The 14,071-nt window shown below is 44.2% G+C and overlaps 1 protein-coding gene across 1 annotated transcript in view; it reads right to left on the bottom strand.

The window, feature by feature from the left end:
* MALRD1 (MAM and LDL receptor class A domain containing 1) overlaps positions 1 to 14,071 on the bottom strand; it is a 1,363,691-nt gene that overhangs the window by 248,892 nt on the left and 1,100,728 nt on the right. Inside the window, exons 29-31 of the mRNA XM_063925153.1 lie at positions 8,445 to 8,597; positions 4,131 to 4,288; positions 76 to 277 (exon numbers count right to left, since the gene is read on the bottom strand). Coding sequence (XP_063781223.1) covers positions 76 to 277; positions 4,131 to 4,288; positions 8,445 to 8,597 — 513 coding nt within the window. The remainder of the gene's footprint in view (positions 1 to 75; positions 278 to 4,130; positions 4,289 to 8,444; positions 8,598 to 14,071) is intronic.

Raw genomic sequence — 14,071 nt, 5'->3', positions numbered from 1 at the left:
GTGGGACTTGTGTCCAATTTGCCAATAATATAAACACAGCCCCAGACCTATTAAAACCAGAATTAGAGAACTCACCTTCTAAATAACAGTCTAGTGTAAATGTTATATCATCCAAAGCTATGTCAACAATTCTGTTCCCGCCTACTTGAGCTTCAAAGGCCACCTGAAACGGGCTGCGGCTGGACAGGACAACACTGCTGTACATCCACCTGTGTTCCACACTTTCAGTCGCTGACCACAAAAGAATATTCAGCCTGTACTTTGTGACTATATATACCTGTTAAAAATAAAAAATGTCTGTGTGTTACCAACTTACAGTCAAAAAATACCATTAATCACAATTTAGAGGATTCAGAATGATGGCCAGCACCCTGTATGTGCTGATTGATGACACAGACAGCGTCAAGCAGACTGCAATTTATGCTGATGATAAAACCAATCACTCTTGCTTTAAAGGATTGTCCGTGATGCATGAAAAACCTATCATAAAAAAGTGAATGACTTTGAGAACCTGCAGAAGGCAAACATATAAACAATCAATTTTATCTCACATCCCGGTGACACAAAAAGATGATGTGAAAAAGGAAAGACGCGAGGAACCATAATATGCAAATATGCGTAAACAGCTGTTTAATATGCAGAGAGGATAGACGAGAAAATGGTGATATTCAGAGATTAGAATGTGTTTTGGCCCTTGATGTTCAGCGGGACCCTTGAAAAGGATTTTTGTTTCAGAATACATATAGTCAGTGGCGGATTTCCCACTCGGCATACGAGGCATGTGCCTAGGGGCGGCACACCAGGCTGATGAGGCCAGGTGATTATTTTTATTTGTCATTACGACTTATTTTTTAATATTTTATTTTGCAGCTGACAGGAGTGGAACAATGAGCAGCAAATTGTGGTCCAGGAGTTGCTAGTAAGGTGAGGTTGGAGCTACTTTGGTGGTCTCGATGCATCCAGAGTGGCCCCGAAATGAAGAGGGCATTGACGTGATAGGGGAGTGGCCAATTATGTACCTACAGATAGAGCCGCACTTATCTGAGGCGGCTCCATCGCAGGCATACACTCCCGATGTGACTAGGCGGTCTGCCTAGCCCCGCAGGGAGTGCACAGAGACGCTTTCCCAGTACAGTGAATGGTGCGCGTCTCCGTCACGGGTGCATGCGCCTGACCAGACGGAGACCCTCTCGCTGTTGGGCACGCCCAGGCACAGATGGAACCACAACTAGTGCGGCTCCATATGTAGGGACGGGCTGACCCCTAAATCCGCCTCTGAGAGTAGTTACACAAATACATTTAATAGTTTGAACTTTCTATCAACAACACAATTTTCGGAATATTGTAAGAAACTGCATTTCCACCATCAGATAACTTTAACATGTGTCTGGTTTCGGCATAGCCTTCTGAAACTTTTAATAATTGTGCTAATCTAATTCTCTGACTTCTTGCCGTATTGATCAGCAACCGACTTATATCTTCCAGGCAGGCTTATGTCTTATGGTTGTTCATGGATATAAATACAGTGCTCTGTTCATTGAGTACAACTATATTGACTTTTCTATCATATTCAAGGCCAGTAAAATAAACAACCCTGCCTATTTGTTAAAAATAGATTTGCTGAAAAGAGCATATAAGGTAGCAAGACAAACTGCAGGTAAAAAATCATTAGATGGCTGAAACTTTATTTCAAAATTGTTTGGCACTTTACCCTTCCACACCCTATGCTGAAAGGGTTCTACGAAAGATCTGATTGGGATGAATTCTGGTTCAAAAGTTGCAAATTGTGGCATTTTTTGATCGGATTAGAAAATTAAAAAAGCAAAGTGACTTTAGCGCCAACCCTGTACTCCCAGGTTTAGTCCGACTTGGAAAAAAAAAATCAAAATGTCTATATTTCCGAGTAATGGGATAGTACAGACACACTCACAACCTGTAATAAAATATTCCTTAAGCACTGGAATCTGTGTAAAATAAACGACTACTGTAGTTTATTAATTAGTAGTGTAAACCAATTACCCCCAATCCTTAACCAACACCACTGCTGCATAGTTTGGGCTGACTTCTACTGTAATTAGGTGACTATGGGGGGTCATTCCGAGTTGTTCGCTAGCTGTTTACGGTCGCAGCGCAGCGTTCAGGCAAAAAAGAAGCACTACTGCGCATGCGGCGCAATGCGCACGCGCGATGCTCTTTCACAACGGCCGATGTAGTTTCACACAAGGTCTAGCGAAGCATTTCAGTCGCACTGCTGGCCGCAGAGTGATTGACAGGAAGAGGGCGTTTGTGGGTGTCAACTGACCGTTTTCAGGGAGTGTTAGAAAAAACGAAGGCGTGCCAGGAAAAACGCAGGCGTGGCTGGGCGAACGCAGGGCGTGTTCGTGACGTCAAAACAGGAACTGAACAGTCTGAAGTCATTACAAGCGCTGAGTAGATCTGGAGCTGCTCTGAAACTGCACAATTTTTTTTTTGCAGCCGCTCTGCGATCCTTTCGTTCCACTTCTGCTAAGCTAAAATACACTCCCAGAGGGCGGCGGCTTAGTGTTTGCACGGCTGCTAAAAACTGCTAGAGAGCGATCAACTTGGAATGACCACCTATGTACTAAGCCTTGGGGAGAGATAGAGTGGATGGAGAGAAAGTATTTACCAATCAGCTCCTAACTGTAATTTTTCAAACCCAGCCTGTAACATGGCAGTCAGGATCTGGTTGGTTAGTACTTTATCTCCGTCCACTCCGTCTTTCTCCAAGGCTTAGTAAATAGATCCCTATGAGAATAAGGTTCCCCTACTATATACAGTAATTAGTATGCTTAGTATTAGGAACTTTACCAATCCAGTTCAACTAGAATAAAGGACAGGGATACCTACGAGTCATAAGAATAATACACACAATTATAAAACAAAATTTAATTGGACTCACTCCAATCATTATTTATCCTATAATTCAATGTAGTCAACATACATAAAATGAGGAGAATAACAAGAGAAAAGTCTCCATAAAAATGATCCACCCATTCACTATGTACAACTGCTGAATGATCACAGCTCAGAATCCTCTGGATGCTCTTTGCTGGCTACCAATCACAGACAACCAGCCAGCAGGGGAAAATGTTAGTGATTGGCTGCTGGTGTAGTAAATATAAATCAATTCAGCCATTTCAATCCATAAGCAACCTATCACCTATGCTTATTTATTTATTAACACTTTTCCATGTTACGCAGACGCTTACAGAGGGTATGGTAAAAAAGTCAACATTTAGAATGTCAACAGTGTGAATGTCAACATTGACAATGTTGACACGAGCAGGAGGTCAATATGTCAAATGTCAGCATTCACAATGTTGACACGAGCGGGATGTCAATATGTCAAATGTCAGCATTCACAATGTTGACACTGATATTGTGAATATCAACAGCTGGCTTGTCAACAAATTCGATTTTCTATGCACTTGCCAACTAAGGGGGACATTTACTATGCAGTGATAAGAGCTGAGAAGTGAGCCAGTGGAGAAGTTGGCCATGGCAACCAATCAGCACTGAAGTAACATCTATAATCTGCATACTATAAAATTATACAGAGCTGCTGATTGGTTGATGGAGCAACATCTCAACTGGCTCACTTCTCCGTTCTTATCACTGCTTAGTAAAGGTGAGCTGTATAGAACCCCACTTTGCTCACAGTTGTATCACAGTGAGTACAGCTGTAACTGTTATACTTCAAAAGACCAACATCACTGGTAAAGTAACTGAGCTGTTCATAGTTTGAGTCATCCACTGGTGTGTGTCTTTTTAACTCTGCAAACAACAACACCTGCACACACATCTTTCCCAACACTTCCATAGAGAGCTATAGAGGATCTATGGACACCTTGTAGAGTGTTTCCTTACCTAGATTTGCTGCAAGGGGAACGAGCAAGACTCAGCTGAAGCTGGGTCTCAGCTTTGTATAACAATGGGAGCTCCCCCTGTTTTTTATACACGGAAACATATTTGTTTAAGGAGAGTTTGTCTGATAGTTGACAAACCCTTTAACAAAATAAAACCTTAATAAAAAAATAAAAAAAACACATTAAACATGCTACCTTAAAATTAACTTACTATTTTATTAGCAGAATAGTTTTTTTGCTCACCTTTAGTGTCCCAGACTGAGCAGGTCCATATATGTAGTACCAAAACCGCACTCTGCATGTCTCACAAGTAGCAGGGAAGACGTTGGTGGTAAGTAATCGAGCAGTGTCCCCAGCCTGACAATTGGATGTATTGACGTGAAGAAAGGACCCTCTTCTACCTTTCATATGGAATGTATGAACACGAAAGTCACTACAAGTAAGCACTAAAGCAACACAGTAACTTCATGTGGCTAGGGCAGAAGGCATAGAAGGATCATGGGACTCTTTGGGGGAGATTCAAATGTATGAAAAAAGTCAGTTGGGAGTCTGTTTTTTCCTATCTAATAGACAGGAAAAAACAGACACCCAACATACTTTTCAAACATTTGAATCTCCCTCTTTATGTCTTAAATCAACACAATGGGGGAGATTCAAATGTTTGAAAAGTCGATTAACAACCTCCAAAGCTTACAGCAGCTAAAGTGGTTATTTGAGAGTTGAATGCTAAAATATTCCATTTGTCGATGGAGACCTTAGATTACAGGCCTATTTATCAACTAAATCATTGAAGTGAATCTCCAAGTAGAATTTGTAATGTTAGCTCCATAAACCACAAACATTATTATATATCCAATACATTTCTTCATTTAAAATTGCTTCAGCCCTCTTTTGTGTTTTTGAAGCTCCTAACTTCAAAGCGAGGTAATCCTTTGAAGGACAATTTACAATTAGTTTGATAATACGATGACATTAACTCTAGTGCATTGTGGGAAAAGCCAGTAATTTTCTTTTCATGTTTTTTTTTTCCTATGCAAACTACAGTGTTTGGGGAAAAGAGGAGGGGGGGTTCCAATCTAAACAGTTTTAGGTCTAGTTTTGGGGCTTTCAAACACAGAATAACAGCATAACACAATAAAATTTATTGGTAATGTGTACATTATGTATATGTACTCAACAGCAAAACTGGGATGAATATAGATGTGCATCTTCAAATATTGTATTAATCAATACAAGTAATACATTAATCTTCTTGAAGTGCTATTTAAGTCAAGACAACACTTAAAGCTTCTTTAAAGTACGGAGCTATTAGTAAGATTAAAGCAGTACTTAATGCAAATATAACCTTTTATAGATCAACTCCAGTCCCATAACTACAGGTTGAGTATCCTATATCCAAATATTCCGAAATACGGAATATTCCAAAATACAGAATTTTTTGAGTGAGAGTGAGATAGTGAAACCTTTGTTTTCTGATGGCTCAATGTACACAAACTTTGTTTAATGCACAAAGTTATTAAAAATATTGTATTAAATGACCTTTAGGCTGTGTGTATAAGGTGTATATGAAACATAAATGAATTGTGTGAATGTACACACACTTTGTTTAATGTACAGTTATTAAAAATATTGGCTAAAATGACCTTCAGGCTGTGTGTATAAGGTGTACATGAAACATAAATGCATTCTGTGCTTAGACTTGGGTCCCATCACCATGATATCTCATTATGGTATGCAATTATTCCAAAATACGGAAAAATCCCATATCCAAAATACCTCTGGTCCCAAGCATTTTGGATAAGGGATACTCAACCTGTAGTAACATCCAGTGGACCTGATGCTCTGGACCTCAGTGGTAAGGCTGCTACTGTATGTATCCAGTTAGGATCATCTATAAAATATGTTTGTACACGGTCTGTATTGACAGTGCCATTGACAGAATTATATAAATGAAGCATACTGGACAAGCCACGCCGCCTTCCACTTATCTGGTTTAACAACCAGTCAACTCAAGCCTCTTACTTCCAATAATTTTCTGGATTTTATTCCCAGATAAGTAACCACAACCATTGGTAGCACGTGTGAGTTTAGTTTACTGATTTTCCAATGCCCCACGGTTCCACCAGTGACAAACAACTCAAGATTAGGTCGTGGACTGATATGATATGGAAAGCTTCATATACTTATTTGCAAATGTTACAACATTCTTTAGTTTACACTGAATAAGCTGCATTTTATGTGCAGTAAGTTTTTAAAAATAATTTTATCATGATAACTTCCATAGACTTATAAATGTTTTATTTTTTTAGTTAGAACTATTATCTCAGTTGACTGTTCTTGGTCTGTATTATCTATTATTGATATTTCTGCAATTTGCCTCTGTATCTTTTGATGCCTTTAATAAAGTTATTTTAAAACGTTAGAACTTCAGTATTTTTCTTCAGAAGACTGAGTGCCCTGACTCTGTGGAGAGGGCCCACTGTAGATAGACCTGGCTTTCTTTAAAGCTTATGTAGTTTACAATCATCTCTACCTAATTAGTTCTCAAGGACAAACATGTTACACTCCAAATGTCTGACACAAGTATGTGATCCAAATGCTGAAAATAGATGGAAAGACACTATGTTCTCCAAGTTTTGGGATACTCTGTTCTTTCTGCTCATCCATTAAGTGGTCAGATAGCTAATTATAGGCAATTAATTATAATTATTATATGCCAAGAATAAACAACGTGATTTCTATCATTCTTAATCAATGCCTATCTGCTAGATTCAGTAACTACTAGAGTGCTGCAGGAAAAGTGTTAAATTATATTTTTGCAGAGAATAGATGCAAAAAAAGAAAATAAACTGTAACGTTATTCTTTGCAACTATGCAAAGCGTTGAAAACAAGAGAATTTCTCCGGCACTGAGAATGGTACTTTGCGGGTCATCGCAGCAGTGCGAACGGAACTGCGCATGCGTGGCGGCCGCATTGTGCAGGCGTGTCGTTGCCCGGCGATGGGAGCGACGCAGCGTACAAAGAAAGCGGTCGCAGCGGCGATCGCAAGAAGATTGACAGGAGGAAGGCGTTCCGGGGCGTTAACTCACCCTTTTCCGGGCGTGGAGATCCGAACGCAGGTGTGTCCAGGCGTTTGTAGGGCGGATGTCTGACCTCAATTCAGGGACCTTCATCGCTGGATTCATCGCAACAGGGCTACTCTTGTTTTACACAAAACTTTTTAGCATAGCAGGGCTGCACAAGCGATCACAGCCTTGCTATGCTAAAATACACTCCCCCATAGGCGGCGTCTAGTTGATCGCACGAGCAGCAAAAAGTTGAGGGCCTTTATACGAGAGTGGTACAATAAGTAAGGTAACCAGACCTCTCACGTGTGTAATGTTCTCTATTTCATTCTAATTTCCCACCAAGCCAGAGCAGGTAGGCCACTACTCCCCTCATGGCCATTAGACTGCGCCTCATATCAGTCATACTGTCCCAACATCACTTGTAAGGAGTCGGGCTGGCAAAAACTTGGTCAGACGTTGAGGAGCGTAGTGTGATCAGACTTCTGTGTCTAAACAGCACATCAGCAGCTGAAATTCATCACCAACTTTTCGAGGTGTACGGTGATAATGTTATGTCATGGAAATAGGTTTGGGTTTGGTGCAGCCCGGATCCAGACAGTCAGAATACCGACAGCAGGATCCCGACAGTCCGAATCTCGAAGGTAAGTACAGGAGTTGGAGTTAGGCACTAGGAGAAGCGTTAGGGTTAGGCTGCGGAGGTGGGGATAGGGTTAGGCTGCAGGAAGGGGGGGTTTGAGCTAGGCTGCGGGAGGGGATGGTTAGGGTTAGGATTATCGGTAGGGTTAAAATACTTTTCCTACTATTATTTATACACTGCATGTATCATATTTATTACAAAGGATAATTTTTCTTCTACTTTTTTAAAGGTATTTTTACCACAGGCCAATAAAGCACTAAAACGAATAAAAAAATGAGTGCGTGTAACTACATTGAATCTATAAACTTAAGAAGTAATTGTTATAGCTATATAATAGCCAGTGGTGCTGAGAAGGAAGGTGTGTGTGTGTGTGTGGGGGGAGGGGGTCGGTACTCTTTACCTGGGCCCAGGCCTGTTAGAAAGGCCCAGGTCCCGCTGGCCACTCTTCCCTGTAGTACACAGCGCCGGCAGTTGGAGCTGGGAGAGAGGACACTGCTGCAGCAGCAGCCTCTCTCCCCAGCCCAGCACACACGCTGTGTGCTGCTCTGGGGAGAGAGGCATCTGCAGAAGCAGAGTCCTCTCTCTCCGAGGGGGTTTATTGATCAAACCTGCCCGTCTCCTGTTACTGCCCACTTCCTGCCGCCCATTTGCCCCCATGCCGGCGCCCTCCTGTGCCCATGACAGCCATTTTTTGTATTTTCAATGGAGGGGGGCTGGTCACACCTCTATGCACTGGCCACGCCCCCTCCTGGGCCTGGAACTGCTGTCGGCGCCCCTAATTATAGCCCTGAAAAAGACAGACATATCTGAGATAAGCATTACAGTATAAGCACAAATGCTGCTTTTCTTACCTGGTGTGTGATCTGTATACAGGTGAAGATGACCTCTTCGTGCCACAGTCCATTCCAAACCATCTGTCTGGTTTTGTGAGAGACCACATCCAATGAGAATGTTCTGATTTTGTTGTTCAAAATTGCAGCTTCCAGGCGCGCTAATGTACTCACCTACGGATACATAATAGGATTTTAATTACCTACCGGTAAATCCTTTTCTCGTCCGTAGAGGATACTGGGGTCCACATTAGTACCATGTGGTATAGACGGGTCCACTAGGAGCCATGGGCACTTTAAGAAATCAATAGTGTGGGCTGGCTCCTCCCTCTATGCCCCTCCTACCAGACTCAGTCTTGAAACTGTTCCCGAGGAGACAGACATACTTCGAGAGAAGGATTTAACTGAACAGTGGTGAGATTCGAACCAGCACACACAAACAAGAGGAAAGCCATGCCAACCAAATTTGAACAGGAACAGCTGAACCAACAATAATACTTAAACCAAGTAACAGTACAGAAAAACGAAGCACTGGGCAGGCGCCCAGTATACTATACGGCAGGCATTCCCAACCACGGTCCTCAAGGTACACTAACAGTGCAGGTTTTAGTGATATCCAGGCTTCAGCACAGGTGACTTAATTAGTAGCTCAGTTATTTTGATTTAACCATCTGTGCTGCAGCCTGGATATCACTAAAACCTGCACTGTTGGTGTGCCTTGAGGACCGTGGTTGGGAATGCCTGCTCTACGGACTACGAGAAAAGGATTTACCGGTAGGTAATAAAATCCTATTTTCTCTTACGTCCTAGAGGATACGGGGGTCCACATTAGTACCATGGGGATGTACCAAAGCTCCCAAACTGGGTGGGAGAGTTCTGAGGTTCCTGCAGAACTGAAGGTCCTCTGAGGCCAAGGTATCGAATTTGTAGAACGTAGCAAACGTGTTCGAACCCGACCAAGTAGCTGCTCAGCAGAGCTGTAAAGCCGAGACACCCCGGGCAGCCGCCCAGGAAGAACCCACCGACCTAGTAGAGTGGGCCTATATTTTAGGAACCGGCAAACCTGCCAATGAATAATCCTGCTGGAAAGTAAGCTTGCTGGATAGTAAGCTTGATCAAGCGAGCAATAGACTGTTTTTAAGCAGGACACCCAATTTTTGAGAACAAACAGCGATTTGTTCTCAAAAATTGTTCTAAAAAATTCAGATTTCCTGTGATGAGCTGTCCACTTCACATAGATCTTCAAAGCCCTCAACACGTCCAAGGACCTTGAGGTAGCAGAGATGTCCGTAAGCACCGGACCCACAAGAGGTTGGTTGATATGAAACGCAGACACCACCTTAGGAAGAAATTGATGACGAGTTCTGAGGTCAGCTCTATCTTCATGAAAAATCAAATAGGGGCTTTTGTGAGACAACACCCCCCAGTTCCGACACACGCCTTGCGGAAGATAAGGCCAACAGTGTAACGGTCTTCCACAAAAGAAACTTTACATCAACCTCCTGTAATGGCTCAGAGCATTTCTGACTGTAGATCCCAAGGTGACATGAGAGGCACAAAGGGCGGCTGGATGTGCAGAACACTCTTCAAGAACATCTGAATCTCAGGGAAGGAAGTCAATTGTTTCTGGAAGAAAATGGATAAGGTGGAAATCTGGACTTTTAAGGAGCCCAAACGTAGGCCCACATCCACACCTGACTGTAGAAAAAGGAGAAAACATCCCAGAGGAAATTCAACTGTAGGAAACTTCCTGTTTTCACACCAGGAGACATATATATATATATATATATAAAAATAAGGGTTCAGTATGAGTTGCTGATGAACAGGATGCCGGCAGTCAGTGTACCCGTCCATCAGAATCCCGACAGCCCCCCATTAAGCCCCCTAACCCTCACCTTTTACCTAACCTATCCCTCCCTTGTGGGTGCCCAACCCTAACCCCCCTTGGTGGTGCCTAACCCTAACTCTCCCCGGTGGTGCCTAAGTTACCTGCTTGGTGCCTAGCCCTAACCCTCCCTTCCCCGCTGCCTAAACATAACCTTCCCCGCTGGGTGCCTAAACCTAACCTCCCCTTCTATGTGCCTAACCCAACACCCACTGAAGCCATCTCAAACTCATTTGCAATTGCATATACATTCATTTTCTTCCCAAATACGGTGGTAATGTTTAGACGTTACCCCATTCCTAGCTTGCATCAGGGTCGGAATAACCTAGTCCGGAATTCCCTACCGGGCTAGGATTTGACATTTAACCTCCATGTCGTCAAACGTAGCCGCGTTAAGTCTGGATAGACGAACGGCCCCTGTTGTAGAAGATCCACTCGAATAGGCAGAGGCCACGGGTCCTCTAGGAGCATCTCCAGTAGATTCGCGTACCAGGCCCTTCTTGGCCATTCCGGAGCAATGAGAAATGCTTGAAACTTTACCCTTTTTATTCTTTTGAGAATTCTGGGGATCAACGGAAGAGATGGAACACTCTGGTAGATCCATAGAGTTACCAGAGCGTCCACCGCCACTTCTTGTGGGTCCTTCAACCTGGAACAATACCACTTGAGCTTCTTGTTGAGATGAGATGAGAGGCCATCATGTCTATTTGTGGAATTCCCCACCGACATGTCAAGGACTCGAACACCTGCGGGTGGAGGCCCCCACTCTCCTGGGCAGAGGTCGTCTCTGCTGAGGAAGTCCGCTTCCCAGTTGTCTACTCCCGGAATGAAGATTGCCGACAGCGCCACCGCGTGTCTTTCTGCCCAGAGGAGAATCCTTGTTACCTCTGACATTGCTGCTCTGCTCTTCGTTCCGCCCTGTCAGTTTATGTACGTTACTGTCGTTACATTGTCCGACTGAACTTGAATGGCGTGATCTTGAAGAAGATGCGATGCCTGTAGGAAAGGCGTTGTATATGGCCCTTAGCTCCAGAACGTTGATTGGAAGGATGATTTCCTGACTTGACCATTGTCCATGGAACTGTTCCCCCCTGGGTAACTGCTCCCCAACCTCAGAACGTCCAGGTACGGTATTATGTTCCCTCCCTCCCTGCTTGCGAAGGAGAAGCATCATCTCTGCCATTACCTTGAACACCCTCTGTGCCGTGGAGAGGCCAAATGGCAGGGCCTGGAACTGGTAGTGACAGTCCTGTAATGCAAACCTTAGATAAGCCTGACGAGGCGGCCAAATCGGCATATGAAAGTACGCATCCTTGATATCCAAAGACACTAGGAATTTCCCTTCTTCCAGACCTGAGATCACCGCTCTCAGAGACTCCATCTAGAATTTGAACACCCGTAAGTATGGGTTCAGTGACTTGAGGTTTAAAATGGGCCCTACCGAACCGTCCGGTTTCGGTATCACAAACAGGTTTGAATAATAAACTGTGTTTTGCAGTTGAAGAGTAACTGGAACAATGACCCGAGTCTGTCCCAGTCTTTGAATCGCTGCCTGTAAAGACATACTGGCTTCTGGAGAAGCTGGTAAGCCTGATTTGAAGAATCTGTGAGGTGGGAGTTCCTGAAACTCCAGTCTGTAACCCTGGGCGATAAGATCTTTGACCCAGGGATTCTGGCCTTATGTTGCGCATATGTGACTGAAATAACTTAGTCAGGCTCCCACCTGCCTGTCTTCCAGGCACTGTGGTCCATCGTCATGCAGAAGGCATTGAGGAAGCAGAACCGGAGGTCTGTTCCTGTGAACCTGCAGTTGCTGGTTTCCTGGGATTACCCCTATTGCCTTTAAAGGCCGTAGAAGAACCGCAGGTTTTGTTTTTAAACTTCGCTGTCCAAAAAGGACTGCAGTGTAGGAGCAGTGTAGGATTTTCTAGCCGGGGTAGCTGCGGAAGGAAGGTATGTAGACTTACCCGCCGTAGCCTTGGATAGCCACATATCCAGTTCATCTCCAAAAAGGGCTTCACCTGCGAAAAGGTAGACATTCCACGCCTTTTCTGGAATCCGCATCTGCAGTCCACTGGCGTATCCACAAGCCCCTGCGTGCTGCTACTACCATAGCAGTGGTGCGTGCATTGAGTAAACCAAATTCCTTTATGGCCTCCACCATAAAGCCAGCAGAATCCTGTATATGCTGTAGGAGTAAATTATTTCCTCCCTGAATAAGGAATCTAACCCGTCAATTAGATTACCTGACCATTTTGCAATGGCCCGACAGATCCATGCACAAGCTATAGTGGGTCTCTGGGCCACCCCCGCAGCTGTGTACAGGGATTTGAGAAAGGTCCCAATCTTGCGGTCAGCCGAGTCCTTTAAGAAGGCTGTGCCTGGGACAGGTAACATCATTTTACGTGACTAGATACAGATGCTTCTACGATCGGTGATATTCTCATTACTTCTTATCTTCCTGAGGGAAAGGGAAAGAAATGAGCAACCTCTTATGGGTCTGAAACTTTTTCACTGGATTTACCCAAGTTACTTCAAACAGAGAATTTCTTTTACTCTTTTGATGCAGGAAATATAGCTGAGGATTTCTTCCTTTTTTATTAAAATAAGATTCCTCCTGGTCTCTGATACCTTATCAGGAATCTGCAATATATCTCTATAGCTTCTATCAGAGTTTGCACCCCCTGAGCAAGAGTTGCATCTCTCCCTCCCCCCCTTATATCCACCTCACTGTCCCCTGCATCTGAGGCATCTCATCAGTGTCAGCCTGCAAGATCTGCGCCAGGGTACACATTTGTGGACGAATGTAGGGGTTTGAGGTGCTGTTGTGGGAGCTGAATCTCTATTCATCAGGTCATCCACAGACTTTCTTAAGTATTGTGTCTCATTATGGGATAATTTATTTTATTATTATGAATCATCCCCTTTATGGAATCCAACCTGCACGGTCAGACCCACTAACCTGAGAATGTGTACTGAGTACCGTGCAATGATCCCCCAGGGGAAGAGAAACACCCTGTTGTGCATTTAGACAATGTAATGTGGAAGTTTACACACACACACACACACACACACACACACACACACACACACACACACACACACACCCCCATTAGTTACTAATAATCTCAGCTGGGAACAGACTAAGTACCCTTAATAGGGTATTATTACTTATAATACTGCTCTCCTCTTTGGTGGAGTAGCTGCGCTTGCCTGCAAGCATTTCCAGTGTGAGCTGCAGAGACACAATGGCGCCGGTGAGCAGCTGAATCTCCTCATAGTGAAGCCCCACCCCCTGTAATGGCACACGGCTTCCCGCATTTTTTATACTGGCCCTGAGGTAAAAAATGTCTAACCAAGTGAATAAACCCTTGTTAGAACTGTGTGGCCAGTGTGGGTATCATAGGTGGCTCAGTGCGCCCCTCACAGCAGGACCGATCGCAGCGTGTGTCCTCTTGAGCCTCCCTGGAGCGCAGCTTGCACTCAGAGCTGCGCTCCTACCCTAGTGCCGCCATTCCCGCCGGCGACCCGCTAACCGTGACGCTGGCGCCGTACTCACCACTCTCCTGTCTTCAGGCTCTGTTAGGGGGTGGCAGCATGCTACGGGAGGGTACGCTGCACCATGGTGTGGCTTGCGAATAGCTCCCTCAGGAGCTCAGTGTCCTGTCAGCAGAGAAACGGGACCGTTAAACTCTTTAGGAAGTTGGGCCGTTCTACCCCCTAAGTCCCACGAAGCAGTCAGGTTGTTGCCTAAACAGCCCTG

This window comes from Pseudophryne corroboree, chromosome 5 (assembly GCF_028390025.1).
Source record: "Pseudophryne corroboree isolate aPseCor3 chromosome 5, aPseCor3.hap2, whole genome shotgun sequence".
Taxonomy (NCBI): Eukaryota; Metazoa; Chordata; class Amphibia; order Anura; family Myobatrachidae; genus Pseudophryne; species Pseudophryne corroboree.
The sequence above is the reverse complement of the archived record's forward strand: the minus strand, read 5'-3'. Positions and strand labels throughout refer to the sequence as shown.